Source organism: Scomber japonicus, chromosome 18 (assembly GCF_027409825.1).
Source record: "Scomber japonicus isolate fScoJap1 chromosome 18, fScoJap1.pri, whole genome shotgun sequence".
Taxonomy (NCBI): domain Eukaryota; kingdom Metazoa; phylum Chordata; class Actinopteri; order Scombriformes; family Scombridae; genus Scomber; species Scomber japonicus.
The window spans coordinates 29,504,455-29,523,843 of record NC_070595.1 but is presented as its reverse complement, the minus strand read 5'-3'; the positions used below and the strand labels follow the sequence as shown (position 1 = coordinate 29,523,843).

General features: G+C 44.2%; 1 protein-coding gene across 1 annotated transcript; it reads left to right on the top strand.

Annotated features, from left to right (window-relative positions):
• The first annotated feature begins 10,389 nt into the window (after positions 1-10,389).
• On the top strand, positions 10,390-12,811 carry LOC128379381 (zinc finger protein 628-like). The gene is made up of 2 exons (XM_053338998.1): positions 10,390-10,613; positions 11,765-12,811. The coding sequence occupies exons 1-2, from the start codon at positions 10,421-10,423 to the stop codon at positions 12,778-12,780; spliced, it is 1,209 nt and encodes a 402-aa protein (XP_053194973.1). The 5' UTR covers positions 10,390-10,420; the 3' UTR covers positions 12,781-12,811.
• The last annotated feature ends 6,578 nt before the right edge of the window (positions 12,812-19,389 follow it).

The window sequence follows — 19,389 nt, the reverse complement described above, 5'->3', positions numbered from 1 at the left end:
GAGGGAGGGGAGGAAGGAAGGAAGAGACGACCATTAAAGCAATGAGAGTCTGAGCAAAGGAGGGAAGGGAGGAGGAAAGGAGGGAGGGAGGAAGGAAGAGACGAGCATTAAAGCCATGAGAGCCTGAGGCAAAGGAGGGAAGGGAGGAGGAAAGGAGGGAGGAAGGAAGGAAGAGAAGGAGGAAGGAAAGGAGGGAGGAAGGAAGGAAGGAAGAGACGACCATTAAAGCCATGAGAGTCTGAGGCAAAGGAGGGAAGGGAGGAGGAAAGGAGGGAGGAGAGGGAGGAAGGAAGGAAGAGAAGGAGGAAGGAAAGGAGGGAGGAAGGAAGGAAGGAAGAGACGACCATTAAAGCCATGAGAGTCTGAGGCAAAGGAGGGAAGGGAGGAGGAAGGGAGGGAGGGATGAAGGAAGGAAGAGACGACCATTAAAGCCATGAGAGTGTGAGGCAAAGGAGGGAAGGGAGGAGGAAAGGAGGGGAGGAAGAAGAAAGAAGGAGGAAGGAAAGGAGGGAGGAAGGAAGGAAGGAAGGAAGAGACGACCATTAAGCCATGACAGTCTGAGGCAAAGGAGGGAAGGGAGGAGGAAGGAAAGGAGGGAGAAGGAAGGAAGAGACGAGCATTCCTCCCTTCCCTCCTTTGCCTCAGACTCTCATGGCTTTAATGGTCGTCTCTTCCTTCCTTCCTCCCTCCTTTCTTCCTCCTCCCTTCCCTCCTTTCCTCCCTTCCTTCCTTCCTTTCCTTCTTCCCTCCTTTCCTTCCTTCTTTCCTTCCTTCCTCCTCCCTTCCATCCTTCCTTCCTTCCATCCTTTCTTCCTTCCTCCCTCCTTTCCTGCTTTTTTCCCCCTTTTTTTTTTTTTTTTTTTAAACACACTCCTGTGATGCAGTGGAAGTCACGCGACACAACAACCACCGCGTTTTATACATAATTAACACACACGCACACAGACACACACACACACACACACACACACACACACACACACACACACACACTGACACTCACATACACACAAACACACCACTACCACACACTCACACACATACACACAAACACACACTACCACACACTCACACACTGACACACAAACACTACCACACACACTCACACACATACACACAAACACACACTACCACACACTCACACACTGACACACAAACACTACCACACACACACACACACACACACACGCTCACATACACACACACACGCTCACATACACACAAACACACAAACACTACCACACACACACACACACACACACACACGCTCACATACACACACACACGCTCACATACACACACACACGCTCACATACACACAAACACACACACACTACCACACACACACACACACACTCACATACACACACACACTGACACACAAACACTACCACACACACTGACACACACACTCACATACCCACACTAACCACACACTGACACACAAACACTACCACACACACACACACACACACTAACACACACTACCACACACACACACACACACACACACATAACACACACACACTCACACACACTAACACACACACACTCACACACACACACACACACACACTCACACACACTAACACACACAACACACACACACACACTACCGCACACACTGACACACAAACACTACCACACACACAGACACACACACCACACACACACACACACACACACACACACAGACACACTACCACACACACACACACTCACATACACACACACTACCACACACGACACACACTCACATACACACACACTACCACACACTGACACACAAACACTACCACACACACACTACCGCACACACTGACACACACACTCACATACCCACACACTACCACACACACACACACTCACACACACACACACACACACTCACATACCCACACTAATACACACACACACACACACACACACACTACCACACACACACACAGTCGGTGTCCCAAATGCACCAAATGCATCAAATCAAGAGACAAAGAAACAGATCCAGATGTGTGTGTGTGTGTGTGAGTGTGTGTGTGTGTGAGTGTGTGTGTGTGTGTGTGTGTGTGGGTATGTATGTGTGTATGTGTGTGTGTGTGTGTGTGTGTGTGTTGCAGGCTGAGCGGAGGGAAGGCGACACACTGACACACCCACCGTAGTCGCCGTGGCAGCAGCAGCAGCAGTAGCACATGTCTCACACACCTGACGTGAAATAAAAAAAAAACACACATTCCTAAAAAATCTAAAAATCAGCACAGATGTTTCTTACCGGGTCCTAGTGAACAGGAAGCTGCAGGGTGAAGCTCATCTTGTCTCTGGAGGAGGAGGAGAAGAAGAAGAAGAAGAAGAAGAAGAAGAAGAAACAGGACGTAGAATCCAGTGATGTGAGACGAGAGCAGGACGGGTGAGCTGAGGAAGAAGAAGAAGAAGAAGTCTGACCAGCCAGCTCCCACCCAGCACCCAGCACCAGCCCAACGTCCCGTCACACCTGCAGGAAAAAAAAAAAAAAAAAAAAAGGCAGAATATCTCTTTAAGCCTTTTTTTTTTTCTTCCCTCTGCTTTTATTGTTGAATTGTGATGATGATGCAGAGTGCAGAGTGTCGCTGCTGCAGCTCACCGTCTGTTACACCGCAAGAGCTGAGAGGGAAGGGAGGGGTTGCCTGAAGTGTGTGTGTGTGTGTGTGTAACTGTGTGTGTGTGTGTGTGTGTAAGTGTAACTGTGTGTGTGTAACTGTGTGTGTGTGTGTGTGCTCGCTGCCTTCCTCTCCATCCTCCATCCTCCATCAGTGTGAGGCTGGGCTGACATTAAAAGCAGTGTCTGTTCAGAATTTCAAAATAAAAGTGTGTAGGAGCAGTGTGTAGGATTTTTGGTGGAAGGAAGAAGGAAGAAGGAAGGAAAGGAGTGAAGGGAGGAGGGATGGAGGGAGGAAGCATAGGAGGGAGAAAGGAAGGAAGAAGGAAGGAAAGGAGGGAAGGGAGGGAGGGAGGGGAGGAAGGAAAGGAGGGGAAGGGAGGAGGAAGGGAGGGAGGAGGAAAGGAGGGAGGAAGGAAGGAAGGAAGGAAGAAGGAAGGAAAGAAGAGAAGGAGGAAGGAAGAAGGAAGGAAAGGAGGGAGGAAGGAAGGAAGGAAGAAGGAAGGAAAGGAGGGAAGGGAGGAGGAAGGAAGAAGGAAGGAAAGGAGGGAGGAAGGAAGGAAGGAAGGAAGGAAGGAAAGAAGAAGGAAGAAAAGGAGGGAAGGGAGGAGCAAGGAAAGGAGGGAGGAAGGAAGGAAGGAAGAAGGAAGGAAAGGAGGGAGGAAGGAAGGAAGGAAGGAAGAAGGAAGGAAAGGAGGGAGGAAGGAAAGGAGGGAGTAACCGTAGAAGCAGCATATGTTTATTTGTTTTAAACACTTTTCTCTCTTGGTTTTATAGCTCATTGATGTGTATAAATTCAAATAAACCCAAATAATTACGATTGTATGTTATTTTACGCTGCTGTCATGTTGAAAGAAAAATGTAAAATTAAGATTGCTTTCAGAAAGAAAGGTCTAACAATAACCTGCAATACAAATATTCTATAAAAGCAGAAATTGAACATGATAAGTATGTTTTAATTAGTGTTTAATCTAGGGCTGTCAAACGATTATTTTTTTTAATCGAGATTAATCGCAGAATTTCCATAGTTAATCGCGATTAATGGCGTTTTGAATTGCATGTTTAAAATCCTGTTGTTTTCCATTTGAAGGCAGTTTTAAGCCCATAATGTAAAGCATTTCTTACCAGACTGTCTTAACTGGGAATCAATCACGGCTCTGCTGCGACTCCCACACTCCAAAATGCTCCTTTGGTGGAGCTGAGGCTGGCTTGGCTGCACCTGGGTGTTTAGCGTGGAGGTGCTAACTCAAACTCCACGTACTCCGGTGGTAGTTAAACTCCGTTTGACACAGGTTGCATTTTACTTTTGACTTGTCAACTGAAGCGTCTGGAAGTGTTTTAAAGTTAAACAAGCCGTTCAAAAGTCCAGTAGCTCTCTTACTTTCCATCAGCGCGGTAGGTTTACTGCAGGAGGCCACTTCAAAGCATAGCGCTACAGCTAGAGGAGCCGTCTACGGGGGAGTAGAAGGGACAAAAAGGCTTGACACATTAACGTTAACGTGTTATGGATTGCATTAATCTAATCGCGATTAACGCGTTAACGCTGACAGCACTAGTTTAATCACCTGTTTTTGTAACCTTAGAATAAGCCTTTATAAGGATCATGATGAATTTCTTGATATAATTAGAAAATAATACATTGTAATAAATTGGTTTTCTTATTTTTACTGTTATTATTATTTACTCACTACATGAATAAAACAACTCGTTATAATGTGACACTTATTCATGTTAAAATATGATAATAAGTTCTGGTGTGGACCGGACTCTGAAGTACTCCGCCAGCTGTAAATCTAAAAATATGTTTTCTCATTATAAGTACGGGGATATGACTCATGGTGCAAATAAACAACAGGAAGTCTCAATGCACATAAACTAACATATTAAAGCAGCACAGTTACTTCACTGTGTGGCTCAGAATCAACTTCCATACGCAGGTTATGAGTCATACACAAACCTGTATATGTAATTATATAAGTTAAATTATGCAAAACCTTTATAATGAATTTTGATGCATGTGTCGAAACAGCAACAGAGTTCTTGACGCCTTTTATACATTTATTATTTTTATTGTAATAATTCAGATAAAAAGAAGGAAGGAAAGGAGGGAAGGGAGGAGGAGGAAGGGAGGGAGGGAGGGAGGGCGGAAGGAAGAAGGAAGGAAAGGAGGGAAGGGAGGAGGAGGAAGGGAGGGAGGGAGGAAGGAAAAGAGGAAGGAAGGAGGGAAGGGAGGAGGAGGAAGGGAGGGAGGGAAGGAGGGCGGAAGGAAGAAGGAAGGAAAGGAGGGAAGGGAGGAGGAAGGGAGGAAGGGAGGGAGGGAAGGAGGGCGGAAGGAAGAAGGAAGGAAAGGAGGGAAGGGAGGAGGAAGGGAGGAAGGGAGGGAGGGAGGAAGGAAAAGAGGAAGGAAGGAGGGAGGAATCAAAGGAGGGAAGGAAGGAGGAAGGGAGGGAGGGAGGAAAAGAGGGAGAAAGGAAAGGAGGGAAGGGAGGGAGGGAGGGAGGGAGGGAGGAATCAAAGGAGGGAAGGGAGGAGGAAGGGAAGGAGGGAGGAAAAGAGGGAGAAAGGAAGGAAGAAGGAAGGAAAGGAGGGAAGGGAGGAGGAAGGGAGAAGGAAGGAAAGGAAGGAGGAAGGAAGAAGGAAGGAAAGGAGGGAGGAAGGAAGAATGAAGGAAAGGAGGGAGGCAGGAAGGAAAGAAGAAGGAAGGAAGGAAGGGGGGAGGAAAGAAAGAGAGAACGAGGGAGGGAGAAAAGAAGGAAGGAAGGAGGGAGGGAGGAAGGAAAAGAGGAAGGAAGGAAGGAGGGAGAAAGGGAGGAAAGGAAATAAGGAGGGAAGGAAGGGAAGAAAGAAGGAAGGAAGGGGGGAGGAAAGAAAGAGAGAACGAGGGAGGGAGAAAAGAAGGAAGGAAGGAGGGAGGGAGGAAGGAAAAGAGGAAGGAAGGAAGGAGGGAGAAAGGGAGGAAAGGAAATAAGGAGGGAAGGAAGGGAAGAAAGAAGGAACAGTCAAAACAGACGGGGTGTAATAATTAATGAAGAGTAGTTTGGGAGCCGCAGCGTGACAGTGACGCTCTTATTTTGGAGGGACACGCTGGTGACTTCCTGTCTTGTCCTGGTGAATCATTAGTAACTTGCTGTGCCTCTTCTTCTTCTTCTTTTTCTTTTTTTTCCTGTCCTGCTGCGTTTGTGCTGACGGAGCAAAATCCCAACAATGCACCAGTTAGCAAGTACAGATATTTAAATATATTATTATTATAATTATTATTATTATTATATACTAAAATATGTTAACATTAATGTATAAATATGATGTTCTAAATAATATGAACACGGTCCGTCACTGTGCAATAAATACCAACTCTGTGAAGGTTTTGTACACATCTGTTTATATATATGTATTTTTTATGTGAGTTTTTGGTTATTGGTTATTTTGTATGTGTTGTCATGGTAACCAGAGCCGGACAGTAATGGAGTACATTTACTTGAGTACAATTTTGAGGGATCTGTACTTTACTCGAGTACATTTGAGAGGCAGATATTGTACTCTTTACTCCACTACATTTCTATCCATAACCGTGAGTACCCGGAGAGAAGGAAGGAAGGAAGGACGGAAACCATGGAGGAAAGTAAGGAGAGAAGGAAGGGTGGAAGGAAAGGAGGAAGGAAGGAAGGAAGGAAACCGTGGAGGAAACAATGGAAGATGACGCAGCAGGCCCGGGATGAAAATGACTTGATTTTACTTTCAATTCCTTTTACATTCTCCCTCCTTTCCTTCCTTCTTCCCTTCCACCTTCCTTCCATCCTTGCTTCTTTCCTTCCTTCCTTCCTAACTTCCTTCCTTCCTTCCATCCTTCCTTACTCCCTCCTTTCCTTCCTTCCTTCCCTTCCACCTTCCTTCCTTCCTTTCTTCCTTACTCCCTCCTTTCCTTCGTTCCTTCCTAACTTCCTTCCTCCCTCCCTCCTTTCCTTCCTCCCTCCTCTCCTTTCCTTCCTTCTTCCTTCCTTCCTTCCTCCTTCTCCTCCTTCCTTGATACTCAAGTACTTTTAAAAACAAGTATCTGTACTTTTACTCAAGTAAGGAAGCTGTGTACTCTGTCCGCCTCTGGTTATTGGTTATTTTTTATGTGTTGTCATGGTGACACATATTAAAATAAACCCGCTCAGTCAAAATGTGAGTTCTGGTGTGAATGCAGGCCTACACCTCTCAGTCTCAGGTCTACAGAGAGAGTCCCGTTAGTTTCCTGTTGGATAAAAAGAGATGCAGCAGCTTTGTGGATCAGCTGTTAATATTTACAGTATTAACCTTTGAAACATAATCATACAGATCATATTTCAAGTAAGACATTATTCTACGTCCTCAACTCAACATTAACTCATTTTTTGGCATGCTGGAAAAGACGTATCCTCCTAACGGGCATCACTGCTGCCAAAAAGATGCTGGCTCTACGCTGGAAACCTCCACATACACTTACCAAGCCCCACTGGACCAACACTTACATTCACATTTTAACCCTTAACCCTCCTGTTGTGCTCCCGGGTCAAATTGACCCATCTGTTTTGACTTTTCCTTCCTTCCTTCCTCCTTTCCTTCCTTCCTTCCCTCCTTCTTTCATCCTTTCCTTCCTTCCCTTCTTCCCTCCTTCCCTTCCTTCCTACCTTCCTTCCTCCTTTCCTTCCTTCCTTCCCTCCTTCTTTCCTCCTTTCCTTCCTTCCCTTCTTCCCTCCTTCCCTTCCTTCCTTCCTCCCTTCCTTTCCTCCTTCTTTCCTCCTTTCCTTCCTCCCTTCCTTCCTCCCTTCCTCCTTTCCTTCCTTCCTTCTTTCCTCCTTTCCTTCCTTCCTTCCTTCCTCCTTTCCTTCCTTCCTTCCTTCCTTCCTTCCCTCCTTCTTTCCTCCTTTCCTTCCTTCCCTTCTTTCCCTCCTCCTTTCCTTCCTTCCTTCTTTCCTCCTTTCCTTCCTTCCTTCCTTCCTCCTTTCCTTCCTTCCTTCCTTCCTTCCTTCCCTCCTTCTTTCCTCCTTTCCTTCCTTCCCTTCTTTCCCTCCTCCTTTCCTTCCTTCCTTCCTCCCTCCTTTCCTTCCTTCCTTCTTCCTTCCTTTCTTCCATCTCCCTTTCTTCCTTCCCTCCTTCCTCCCTCCCTCCCTCCTTTCCTTCCTTCTTCCTCCCTTCCTTGACTCGAACACAACAGGAGGGTTAAACAGGCAGGATGGAAAATTACATGTTAAGAAATCCCATTGTGATGTCACTAGTTATGTCATTTACACCTAAAGTAAAATATTTCCTTCATATTTTTAATATATTTTGGATTTTATGAGTTGTATCTCCACCAGGATGTGTTGCCCTTATTAAGGCATACAATGGTGATAATGGTAAAAACACTTAAATGTGTTATTTAACATAGTAAAGTTAAAGAGTTCTGGTCATTTTTATCATTTCTATCAAAGTATAAACCTACAACAAGCTTCAATTCTACCAATATAAGGCTCATCTACATTTAAACAACCACCTTAACCTCCTGTTGTCCTCCAGTTAAGGAAGGAAGGGAAGGAGGGAAGGAAGTAAAGGAGGAAGGGAGGGAGGGAGGAAGAAGGAAGAAAAGGAGGGAAGGGAGTAAAGGAGGAAGGGAGGGATAAATATGGAGCTTTCAGTGGTAAGAACACACGGTGCTGGAGCTGGTACTGTTCTAACATGGCAAACTATGGCAGATAACATCCAGGAATTGCTGTCATGCATGTTAAAACATGGTCTGTCATATCCTGTAAGAGTTTTATATAGATCCAAATTTGGGGGGGTGGGGGTGGGGGGTTGTCGCCTGGTCTCTCTCTCTCTTTCTTTTCTCTCATCCTTTCTTTTCCTTATTTTTAATTTCTATTATATTGCAATATACCTTTTACTTGTATCGGACTGCTGTACTTGTTTTACTTGAAAAGCAATAAAAAAGTCTTTTATCAGTCATCTCTGCTGCCATTAAAGGGTCAATCCGCACACACACATTATTATACCCTGCTAGCTATAGCTCCTTACTGAATGAATGTCAATGAGTTTTCAAGAGACTGAAATACAAACAGCTTCATTCTGAGTCAAAGCCTGCTGTTAGTTATTGATCTACATGTAATGAGAAGCTTCAAGGCATTAAAATCACTGATTGGTTCATTGATTAGTTGATTAACAGAGAATTAATGAATCAAATAATCATTTAAAGTCTACTTCCATCTTCTGGTTGGAGCTTTTCCAACGTGAATAATTGCTGCTTTTCTTCGTCTTCTCTGACTGTAAACTGAACATCTTTGATTCTTAGACTGAAAATCAGAACATTTAAACATATATCTCAGATGTTTTACAGATTAAATGCATTTTTTTAACTGCTTTTATTATTATAATTGTATTTTTTCTTTCAGTAATTACCACTGCTGTTAATGTTTTGTTAAATGACATATATGGTGAAGACAATATATGAAGGAAGGAGGGAAGGAAGAAGGAAGGAAAGAAGGGAGAAAGGAGGGAGGAAAGAAAGAGAGAAGGAGGTAAGGAAGGAAAGGAAGGAAGTAGAGGAAGGAAAGGAAGGAAAGAAGAAGGAAGGAAAGGAGGGAGGAAAGAAAGAAAGAAGGGAGGGAGGGAGGAAGGAAGGAAAGGAGGGAGGAAAGAAAGAGCAAAGGAGGAAGCGAAGGAGGGAAGGAAGGAAGGAAGGAAGGAGGAAGGAAAGGAGGAAGGAAGGAAAGAAGGAAGGAAGGAGGGAAGGAAGAAGTAAATGCATTTTTTAACTGCTTTTATTACTATAATGATTACTAATACTAGAATAAAGCATTAAATATAAGATTGCAGCATAAAATAATAAATTAGCTTTAAAATCATTAAAAGGACATAGAGTGCAAATGAAAGATTAAAATGTAAAGTGCTTTAAAAGAGCTCAATCATAAGCTCAGGAGAAGAGAAATGTTTTTAACCTGGATTTAAAAGTGTTCACAGTGTTCAGACTGTGCTCGCTGCCATCTAGTGGTCACAGCGAGCAACTGCAGCACAAAGCCAGCAGGTTAAAGATCCCTTACAGCAGTGTTCCCCAAATACACATCTAAAGATGAATGAGTCAAAGGTCCGTTTATTAGTCAGTGTATCCACTAGCAACCAACTTAACACTTAAAATGTATTTTTAATTTTAACAACAAAACAAAATTCATAACCCCTGCAAATAATACAAAAACTAATCTCAACACTTTTCTTTTAAAATACAGAATACAGACACAAAGGACACAAGAAAGGAGGAATCATTATTTTTTTCACTTCGTACCTTCCCTCCTTCCTTTCTCCCTCCTTTCCTTCCTTCTTTCCTTCCCTCCTTCCTCCCTCCTTTCATTCCTTCTTCCTCCCTCCTTTCCTTCCTTCTTCCTCCCTCCCTCCTTTCCTTCCTTCCTCCTTTCCTTCCTTCCTCCCTCCCTCCTTTCTTCCCTTCCTCCCTCCCTCCTTCTCTCTTTCTTTCCTCCCCCTACCTTCCTTCCTTCCTTTCTTTCCTTCTTCCCTCCATTCTTCCTTCCTTCCTTCCTTCCTTTCAATGAGTGTCCTATAAAGGGTTAAGAATGTATAGGCTACCATCATTTTTAAGATATTTCCATTTTTGCACATTCTGAGCCACCGTAGGAAAACGTCATAACATTTCAGGCTTCAAGAGTGGAGTTTAGGTTGGAACAGCAACGGTGGCTTTTATTTTGAAAGGACAACAGAGACGAAGAAGGAGGGTTTTTTCCGTTTTCGTTTTGTTGTTGTCCGGCTCTGTTTCCGGTGTGTGGAGCAGCTGTTCATGGTGCCAAAATGACCAAACTGCAGCTGCTGAACGCCTACCTGACGGAGCGGCTGACGGCGGTGGTGAAGGAGATCCTGGACGTGGTGGAGGACACGGTGACCGAGTACCGGGAGGAGACGGCACGGACCAAGCGCGAGAACGAGAGTCTACGGAGGCAGCTGCGGGACATCCTGCTGCTGGAGGCCGAGACTGAGTGGCTGAGTAAGGGCCGAGCTATCTGGCTAACACCGGGGCGAGACCTGGAGGAAGCGATGCTGCAGATCTGTCTGCTTTAAAGACTCAGATGGATTTAATGCTTGGGGAGGGGGGGGGGGCATACAGCTTTATAAGTTCGTTTTTAAAGGTTTATATTTGTAGAGGAAGAGGAAGAGAAGAGACGCCGACAGGAAGCAAGGGGATGACCTGCAGCGTTGGTTTCTAGCCGGACTCGAACCAGGGACGTTGTGATTACGTGACATGCGCGTTAACCACTCCACCGCCAACACGCTCATAGTTATCAGTTTAAAAAAAAAAAAAAGGAGGGAGGGAGGGAGAAAAGAAAGAGAGAAGGACAGAGGAAGGAAGTAAGGATGGAGGAAAGAAGTAAGGAAGGAAGGACAGAGGAAGGAAGACAGGGAGGACGGAGGAAAGAAGGCTGGAGGAAAGTAGTAAGTAAGTAAGGAAGGAAGGTAGGAGGGAGGGAGGAAGGAAGGAAAGAAGGACAGAGGAGGGAAGGAAGGACAGAGGAAGGAAGGACGAAGGAAAGAAGGTAGGAGGGAGGAAGGACGGAGGAAAGAAGTAAGGAAAGAAAGAAGGTAGGAGGGAGAGAGGAAGGAAGGAAAGAAGGACAGAGGAAGGAATTTGACCCTCCCTTCCTTCCTTTCCCCTTTCTTTCCTTCCTTCCTTCCTCCTTTCTTTCCTTCCTTCCCCCTTTCTTTCCTTCCTTCCTCCCTTCTTTCCTTCCTTTCCTCCCTCCTTTCCTTCCTTTCTCCCTCCTTTCCTTCCTTCTTTCCTTCCTTCTTCCTTCCTCCCTCCTTTCCTTCCTTCTTCCTTCTTTCCTTCCTCCCTCCCTCCTTTCCCTCCTTCTTCCTCCTCTCCTTCCTTGACAGCAGGAGGGTTAAACCTGTCATATGATGGTTATTATATTGAACGTGTGATGAGATTACAGGTTCACACTCATCCATCCATCATGTCTGGTGTTATTATAGTCTGGCTGCTGTGAGGGTTAACTGTCTCTGATATATTATTACAGGAAAGTTCGTTATGATGATGGAGACAAAAAAAGATCATATAATCTCACAGTTGGTTTGTTGAGTGTTTTTTACTCTGAAAGAGTCTGAGCCGTGTTCATGTTTCATACTCTGTTGTTTCAGGGTCCACCAGGTCCAGTCTGGGTTTGGCAGCTCCTGAGCAGCAGACCGGCGATGTGGAGCCGAGGCCCCGCTCAGAGGAGCCGGACTCCACCCTGAACCAGACCAGACAGCCTCCGGCCAATCAGAAGCTTGAGCAGGCGGCGTCGATCCAGAGCGAGACTCCTCTGCCAGGAGACCAGAAGCCGGCCGAGTCCTGGGAGTCGGGGTTGAAGCCTGAGCTGCAGCAGGAAGTGTTCAGGAAGGCTTCCCCTCTTCCTTCTCTCTCCACCCTCAATACTTCCTCTGCTGCGCCCCCGAAAATCCACATCGAGGTTCCTGCGCTCAGAGAGGAGGCGCGGGTCCCGGCTCCTCACATCAAAACTGAACCTGAAGAGTTCAAAGTGAGTGAACCTGAAGCTCACACGGAGTCTGTGACGCCGAGCACGCACGCCGACGTCCCGCTCCTCCCGCTCCTCCCGCCGGAGGAGTCGACTTTCAGAGCGGAGGCGGAGCGAGCGGCGGTGCTGCGCGTCGACCGACACGAACGCAACAGGAAGAGTTCTCAGGAGACGAGCGATGACGGAGCCGCGGCCGCTTACGTCCCCGAGCTGGTCCACCGCTGCCCCCGCTGCGGCGAGGCGTTCGGCCAGGCCGGCAGCCTCCGCCTCCACCTGGAGCAGAAGAGAAAGACGTACGCCTGCGACTGGTGCTGCAAGTCCTTCGCGCAGTCGGCCGACCTGCGGCGCCACCTGCGCACACACACGGGCGAGCGGCCGCACCGCTGCACCTTCTGCTCCAAGAGCTTCAGCCAGAGAGGAAACCTGCGGCGACACCTGCGCATCCACACGGGGGAGCGGCCGTACAGCTGCCCGTACTGCTGCCGCACCTTCAGCGACGGAGACACCATGAAGAAGCACAAACGCACGCACTCGGGAGAGAAGCCGTACCGCTGCGTCCAGTGCTCCAAAACCTTCACCAGCGCCAGCGGCCTGCAGATCCACCTCAAGAAAGACATGTGCTTTGTGGCGAACGCGTGATTGGACGAGTCGGGAGAGACAGAGACGCTGCTCGGAGAGGAAATGTTTATTGTAACTGATACGTGTTGAGGTGACGCAGCACCATCAGGAGCCAGCAGGTTCCAACCATGTTTGTCTTCAATCTGAAGTCTTTACTCACCAAATAGTTTCATCTGATCAGGTTCAAATCATCCGGCTTCTTAAGAGTTGGAAGAATTCATCCCATTTTTTTTCCTGTTCTTAAAGATTTATTATTTTCCCGGCAGTGGAAACGCTTTCAGCTTCTGTTCTTCTTCTGCCGGGTTTTAAAAATGCTGCTTATTTTGGTGCTTTCTGTTGACGCTACGTCCCGCTTTGAGCTTATCCAATCAGCAGCGAGTCAACCTCAAGCCCCGCCCAGGACGGACTGGTTTAAGCTCCAGGCGGTCGTCCTGCTGTGGAGACGAACCAACGGCAACGTAACATTAGCCCCAAGTTCCTGCAGTGGAAACGGGGCTAATGTTGCTAATCTTGCTAATGTAGCTAATGTAGCATGAGCCGTAACCAAGGAGATCCTCTCAGCTTTACAGAGCTTTATAGTTTCAGCTCATTGTTAATCTGTTCTGGTTCAACTCTTCATTCAGATATCAGAACTCAGAATCATAAAATATGAACCCAAGCAGACGTCAGACGTGAACGTAGACGTCGCCTGTAACGTCTCAACAAGTCAGATTTGAACCTGTGAAGATGTAAAGATGTAAAGATGGAATTATTTGGTACTTAAAGACTTTGTGGTTTTTCTGAATGGGACATGATGAAGTTTTGGTTTCCAGGTAGCTACACAGCCTTCATATTTATTCATCTAATTTATTTGTATGTTTTTATTTTATTATTTGGCATCGTGAGCAAACGTTGTCTCCTGCAGCGTCTCCACTGGACAGAAGACAGCTGACGACAGACCCAAACTTTATCCTTCAAAAAGTCCAACTGAAATGATTTATTCATTTGGTCGCCGCTCAGTGAATCAGCTGTTTAATCTTGTAATGGCGCCCCCTACTGTCACAGATAGGACTCCCACTGTGGCTAGTCTCATGTTATAATAAAGCAGCAGGTTTCTGGCTTCACTGAAGACGAGAAAAGTCACTTCAGTTAGTTTAATTGTGTTTTTTAGAAGGAGTGAGGCTCATCATCATCATCATCATCTTCATCATCATCATCATCATCATCATTATCATCTTCATCATCTTCACAGGTGAATGAAGCTCTGTTTGTGTGATCAGGAGATGAAGTTTAATCAGGATTGCTTTAACCTTCCTGTCGTCCTCCTGTCTGTTTTGACTCTTCCTTCCTTCCTTCCTTCTGTCCTCCCTCCCTCCCTCCTTCTCTCTTTTTTCCGTCCTCTCTTTCCACCCTTCCTTCCTTCCTTCCTTCCCTCCCTCCTTCTCTCTTTTTTCTTTCCTCTCTTTCCACCCTTCCTCCATCCTCCTTCCTTCCTTCCTCTGTCCTTCTTCCTTCCTTCCTTCCTTCCTTCCTCCCTTCCTCCCTCCCTCCTTCTCTCTTTTTTCCTTCCTCTCTTTCCACCCTTCCTTTTTCCTTCCTTCCTCCCTTCCTCCTTTACTTCCTTTCCTCCTTCCCTTCCTTCCTTAACTGGAGGACAACAGGAGGGTTACAGGCTGTGAGAGACTCTCCTATCGGGTTGATCCAGGGTCTCAGTTTCAAAGCGGCTTCATTAATGCAGATTTCAGTTGGACTTTCATTTGGTTTTAAATGACAGGGGGGGGACCGGGGGGGGCGGGGGGCGGGAGGGGGGGTTAGAGGGGGGACAGGTCTGAGCCACAGAAAGGCAAGGCAGTTTTATTTATACTTCATACACAATGGCAACTCACTGTGCTTTACATAAAACAGAAAAACATGTAATTTGAGAAACATTAAAACATACAATTAACCCCCCCACCCCCCCCATAATAAAAACAAAGTACAGAAAAATAGAAAGAGAGAAATAAAATGCTAGATTAGAGCATTAAATATAAGATTGCAGCATAAAATAATAATTAGCTTTAAAATCATTAAAAGGACATAGAGTGCAAATGAAAGATTAAAATGTAAAGTGCTTTAAAAGAGCTCAATCATAAGCTCAGGAGAAGAGAAATGTTTTTAACCTGGATTTAAACATGATTTCAGTTCTGCTGGTAGTTTGTTCCAGTTGTGTAAAAGCTGCTTCATCATGTTTAGTTTGAACTCTGGGCTCAACTATCTGACCTGAGTCAGTAGATCTCAGAGCTCTGGGCTCAACTATCTGACCTGAGTCAGTAGATCTCAGAGAAAGGTTTTAAATGACAGAAATGTTTGAGAGAAGCAGTCGAGGATGAGGATGACGAGGATGCTGATGATGATGATGATGATGCTGATGATGCTGATGATGATGATGATGATGATGATGATGATGATGATGATGCTGATGATGATGATGATGATGATGATGATGATGATGCTGGTGTTTCTGTGAGCTGGTTTCCAGATGTAATCTCACCTTTACTGTTTTCACTGATACTAAAAAAGAATGAAGACTTTCTGCTTTGTGACAGACCGGTTTCTGCAATATTAAAAATAGAATCTATTATTTATTTATTTTCTTCTTTTCTTTTTCTTTTTCTATCGCTGTTAGAAGAAATCTGTCAGATCTCACTCCTGGAAGACGTCTGATTGGCTGCTGAGATTCACAGGAAGCAGAAATAAAATGTATTCAGCCAGCGGCTAGAGTGACCATGTGAATGTGAATAGATCGTCTCTGCAGCCGCCTTCTCCTTCTTCTTCTCCTCCTCTTCCTCCTCCTCCTCCTCCTCCTCCTCCTCCTCCTCCTCCTCCTCCTCCTCCTCCTTCTTCTTCTGTGTGGTTATCAGTATTTTGTATAGATGTGAATCATCTTTGTTTTTTTAGGTAAAATAAATGTTCAGTGAAACAGTTTCTGCTTCTGAAACGTTGATTGACTCAAACTTCAAACTCTATATTTCAGTTTCGTCAGTAATTTAAATTTCAGCTTATTGGGTTTTTATTTTAATTTTTATTCATCCAAAAAGTTTTATTGTTATTTCACTCAGATCACAGTATTACATTTTACAAGTGGTAAAACTAGGGCTGTCAGCGGTAACGCTTTAATAGCGATTAGATTAATGCAATCCATAACGCGTTAATTATTTTTAATCTCATTTTAATGCTGCAAGCCTTTTTGTCCCTTCTCCTCCCCCGTAGACGGCTCCTCTAGCTGTAGCGCTATGCTTTGAAGTGGCCTCCTGCAGTAAACCTACCGCGCTGATGGAAAGTAAGAGAGCTACTGGACTTTTGAACGGCTTGTTTAACTTTAAAACACTTCCAGACGCTTCAGTTGACAAGTCAAAAGTAAAATGCAACCTGTGTCAAACGGAGTTTAACTACCACCGGAGTACGTGGAGTTTGAGTTAGCACCTCCACGCTAAACACCCAGGTGCAGCCAAGCCAGCCTCAGCTCCACCAAAGGACCATTTTGGAGTGTGGGAGTCGCAGCAGAGCCGTGATTGATTCCCAGTTAAGACACTCTGGTAAGAAATGCTTTACATTATGGGCTTAAAACTGCCTTCAAATGGAAAATAACAGGATTTTAAACATGCAATTCAAAACGCCATTAATCGCGATTAACTATGGAAATTCCGCGATTAATCTCGATTAAACAAATTAATCGTTTGACAGCCCTAATTAAAACATCTTTAATCTCTGAGTGTTTTTCTTCAGCTGCTTTTTATCGTCTCGGTGTGAAAATGAACTTTTGTGTGGAAGTCTTTGTGCTGATGTGACAGATGGAAACATGCTCACACCAACAGAAACAAAAAACTAAAAGCATCAGGAAAAGCGAGACCCCAGAAAACCTCGTTAAAATAATGTCAGCTGTTTTTTAGCTGATATTTAGTTACGCGTCGTCAGATATTCTGCATTTACATTGTGCTGAGTCAGCTGTTAGCGGCTCCTGCAGAAACTCAACATGTTCTGCAGCATCTTTTTTTCTTTCTCTGGTTTTCTGATAAATAATCTGACTCAATCATTACTGCACACACACACATTCACTCTCACACACTCACACACACACACTCTCACACACATTCACACTCACACACACACACACGCACACACACACATACTCACACACACACACACTCACTCACACACTCACTCTCACACACACACGCACACACACACATAGACACACACAGGCACACACACACACACACACACACACACTCACTCTCTCACACACACACACACACACACAGGCACACACACACACACAAACACACACTCACTCTCACACACTCACTCTCACACACACACACGCACACACACACATAGACACACACAGGCACCTGCACACACACACACACACAGACACACACACACACACACACACACAGTAGCTCTCTGAAACACAGATCTTGTAGTTTAGAAGAAAAGCTGATTTTGCTTTTGTGTGTTTTATTCAGAAGCTCCTGAAATCGTGTTTTGATGCTCGAAGTGAAAAATATGTGCTGAACATTTTTAAATCGATCTGAATTCAATCATGTTTTGTGAGTCAGATCTCAGTTTACATTGTAATAAAAGCCACTTATATAAGCTCCAGTGATAAATAAGTGTTGGTAAGATGGGCAATTCAAAAATATGTTATAAACTAGTTTTAAAAGCAGCATCAGGTTTGTTAAAATGTACATTTAGTATTTTTGTTGGTTTTATATCATTTAAATGACATTTGCACCATTTTTTTAACCAAAAGTCAGACTGAATGCTCCTGAAAATGTCAAATGGTGTAACCACAGTAGAATGATATATTAAATATTTTATCACCTTCAGTGTATTTAAGTGGACTTATACTAATAATGATTTCATTTAAAAACATCAAGTGAAAGGCAAAAAAATTGAGTATTTCTACATTTAAATTTTAAAGCTTTTTGTAAATATTGAACAGGAAATATCTTAAAAACAACATTTTTTCTAAATAAATTGTGATTACTACTTTTTCTGTTTTTTCCATAATTAAAAGGTCATTCTGAAATCTATCTGGAGTCAATTACTTGTTCAGTATGCAACTTTATCCAGAAAACGAATGGTTATATTTTGTGGAGCTCTTATCACCTACGTCCTGTAAACGCATCACAGCTAGGGCTAGCACGGTTTAGCATCGGTTAGCAGTAGTTGCATTGCTAGCCTCTGATCGAGCCGGACGCTGCTATTGGCTGCGTAACGTTGAGTGACCGTATCATCAGCCAATCAAATGTTGATGTGTTATTGACAGCCCGCCCTCTACGTCACGCAGAGTTTCTGGCGCGCAGGTCTGGGCGTCGTCATTCTAATGAGCTTGGCTGATTGGCCCATGGCGCAGGTGCGTGATGACTACTATCTGCTATTCTGGAAAGGTGATGGCGATTGGTTTATATTGATGGAAAAAAATGGCGGTTGATTTAACGGCAGGATCGGTAGATAAAGATATGATTGCGGACCTGCTTCCGGTTTGCAGTCAGTATGTAACAACTATAATCCCTCACATGCTTGATAGTAACAACACCTGTGTCCACGCACGGTCTCCATTGCACACGCTTTTTGCACGGACTACTACGGGACACACGCGACACACCCAAGCGATTCATCATGAAGGATCACAGGAAGGATTTCATCTACCAGTCAACAGTGAGTGCTATTTTTTTTTCTCTGGCCCTGCTGTTGGCTGATATCTCTCTCTCGCTTTGTGAAGTACATTTTTGGAGCATGTTTGTGTCTGTTATAAAAATGTATTTTATTTTTGAAGTGATTTATTAGTTTCCTGTCAGGGTGCAGAGCAGTCGGGCAGTATGTGCTGTTTTTGATGTTGTGTCACGTGATCTGATGGTGATGCTGCGCAGTGTCTTGATGTTGGATGTTGATCAGCTGTCATGTTGGTGTTAAGTCATGTTGCATAATAGAGGCCTTACATTGGATTCAGTGTGTATGTATTGATGTATTGTAGGTCTGTATATCTGTAGCTGCTCTGTTGGCTGTATCAGCATACTATACTTTGCTTTGGGGCGGGGCGGCACATGTTCAGTTTCCCTCTCGGCCCACAGACTTTACATTGTGATGACGTCATAAAGTTTTAAATCTATTTTCTCAGTACAATTAAAGTTGAACAAATATGAAACCTGCATGGATCAAAAAAAGACAATATAAAGAAAAAATAGCCCCAATTTTATATTAATAAAATACCTGAAATAAGCTGAATCTACTACTACTAGTACTACTAATATTACTGCAACTACTACTATTACTACTACTGATACTACTGATAGTAATACTACTACTATTAATACTATTACTACTGATACTACTACTACTAATACTACCACTCATCTACAGACTATTACAGTTTCACATATTTTTACTATATTTTGTCATTAAACTCAGTAAATTTAAGTATTATTAATTTTCAAAGCTGTGATATTTCCTCCAATCTTCTTTAGAAAACATTACATCACATTTTAAAACACTAAAAGCTTCAATTCAACATATAAAATAAAAACCTAGAAACTCCTTCAGCGTCAGAATGAACAATATATTCATGTAGTTGTATTTTTCCTGTAATGCTCTGCACGTTCATGT

Excerpts from the sequence above, each read along its gene's own strand:
- LOC128379381 (XM_053338998.1), top strand. The coding sequence starts at position 10,421 with ATGACCAAACTGCAGCTGCTGAACGCCTACCTGACGGAGCGGCTGACG. Across the intron at positions 10,614-11,764 it reads GGCCGAGACTGAGTGGCTGA|GGTCCACCAGGTCCAGTCTG; the intron begins GTAAGGGCCGAG and ends CTGTTGTTTCAG.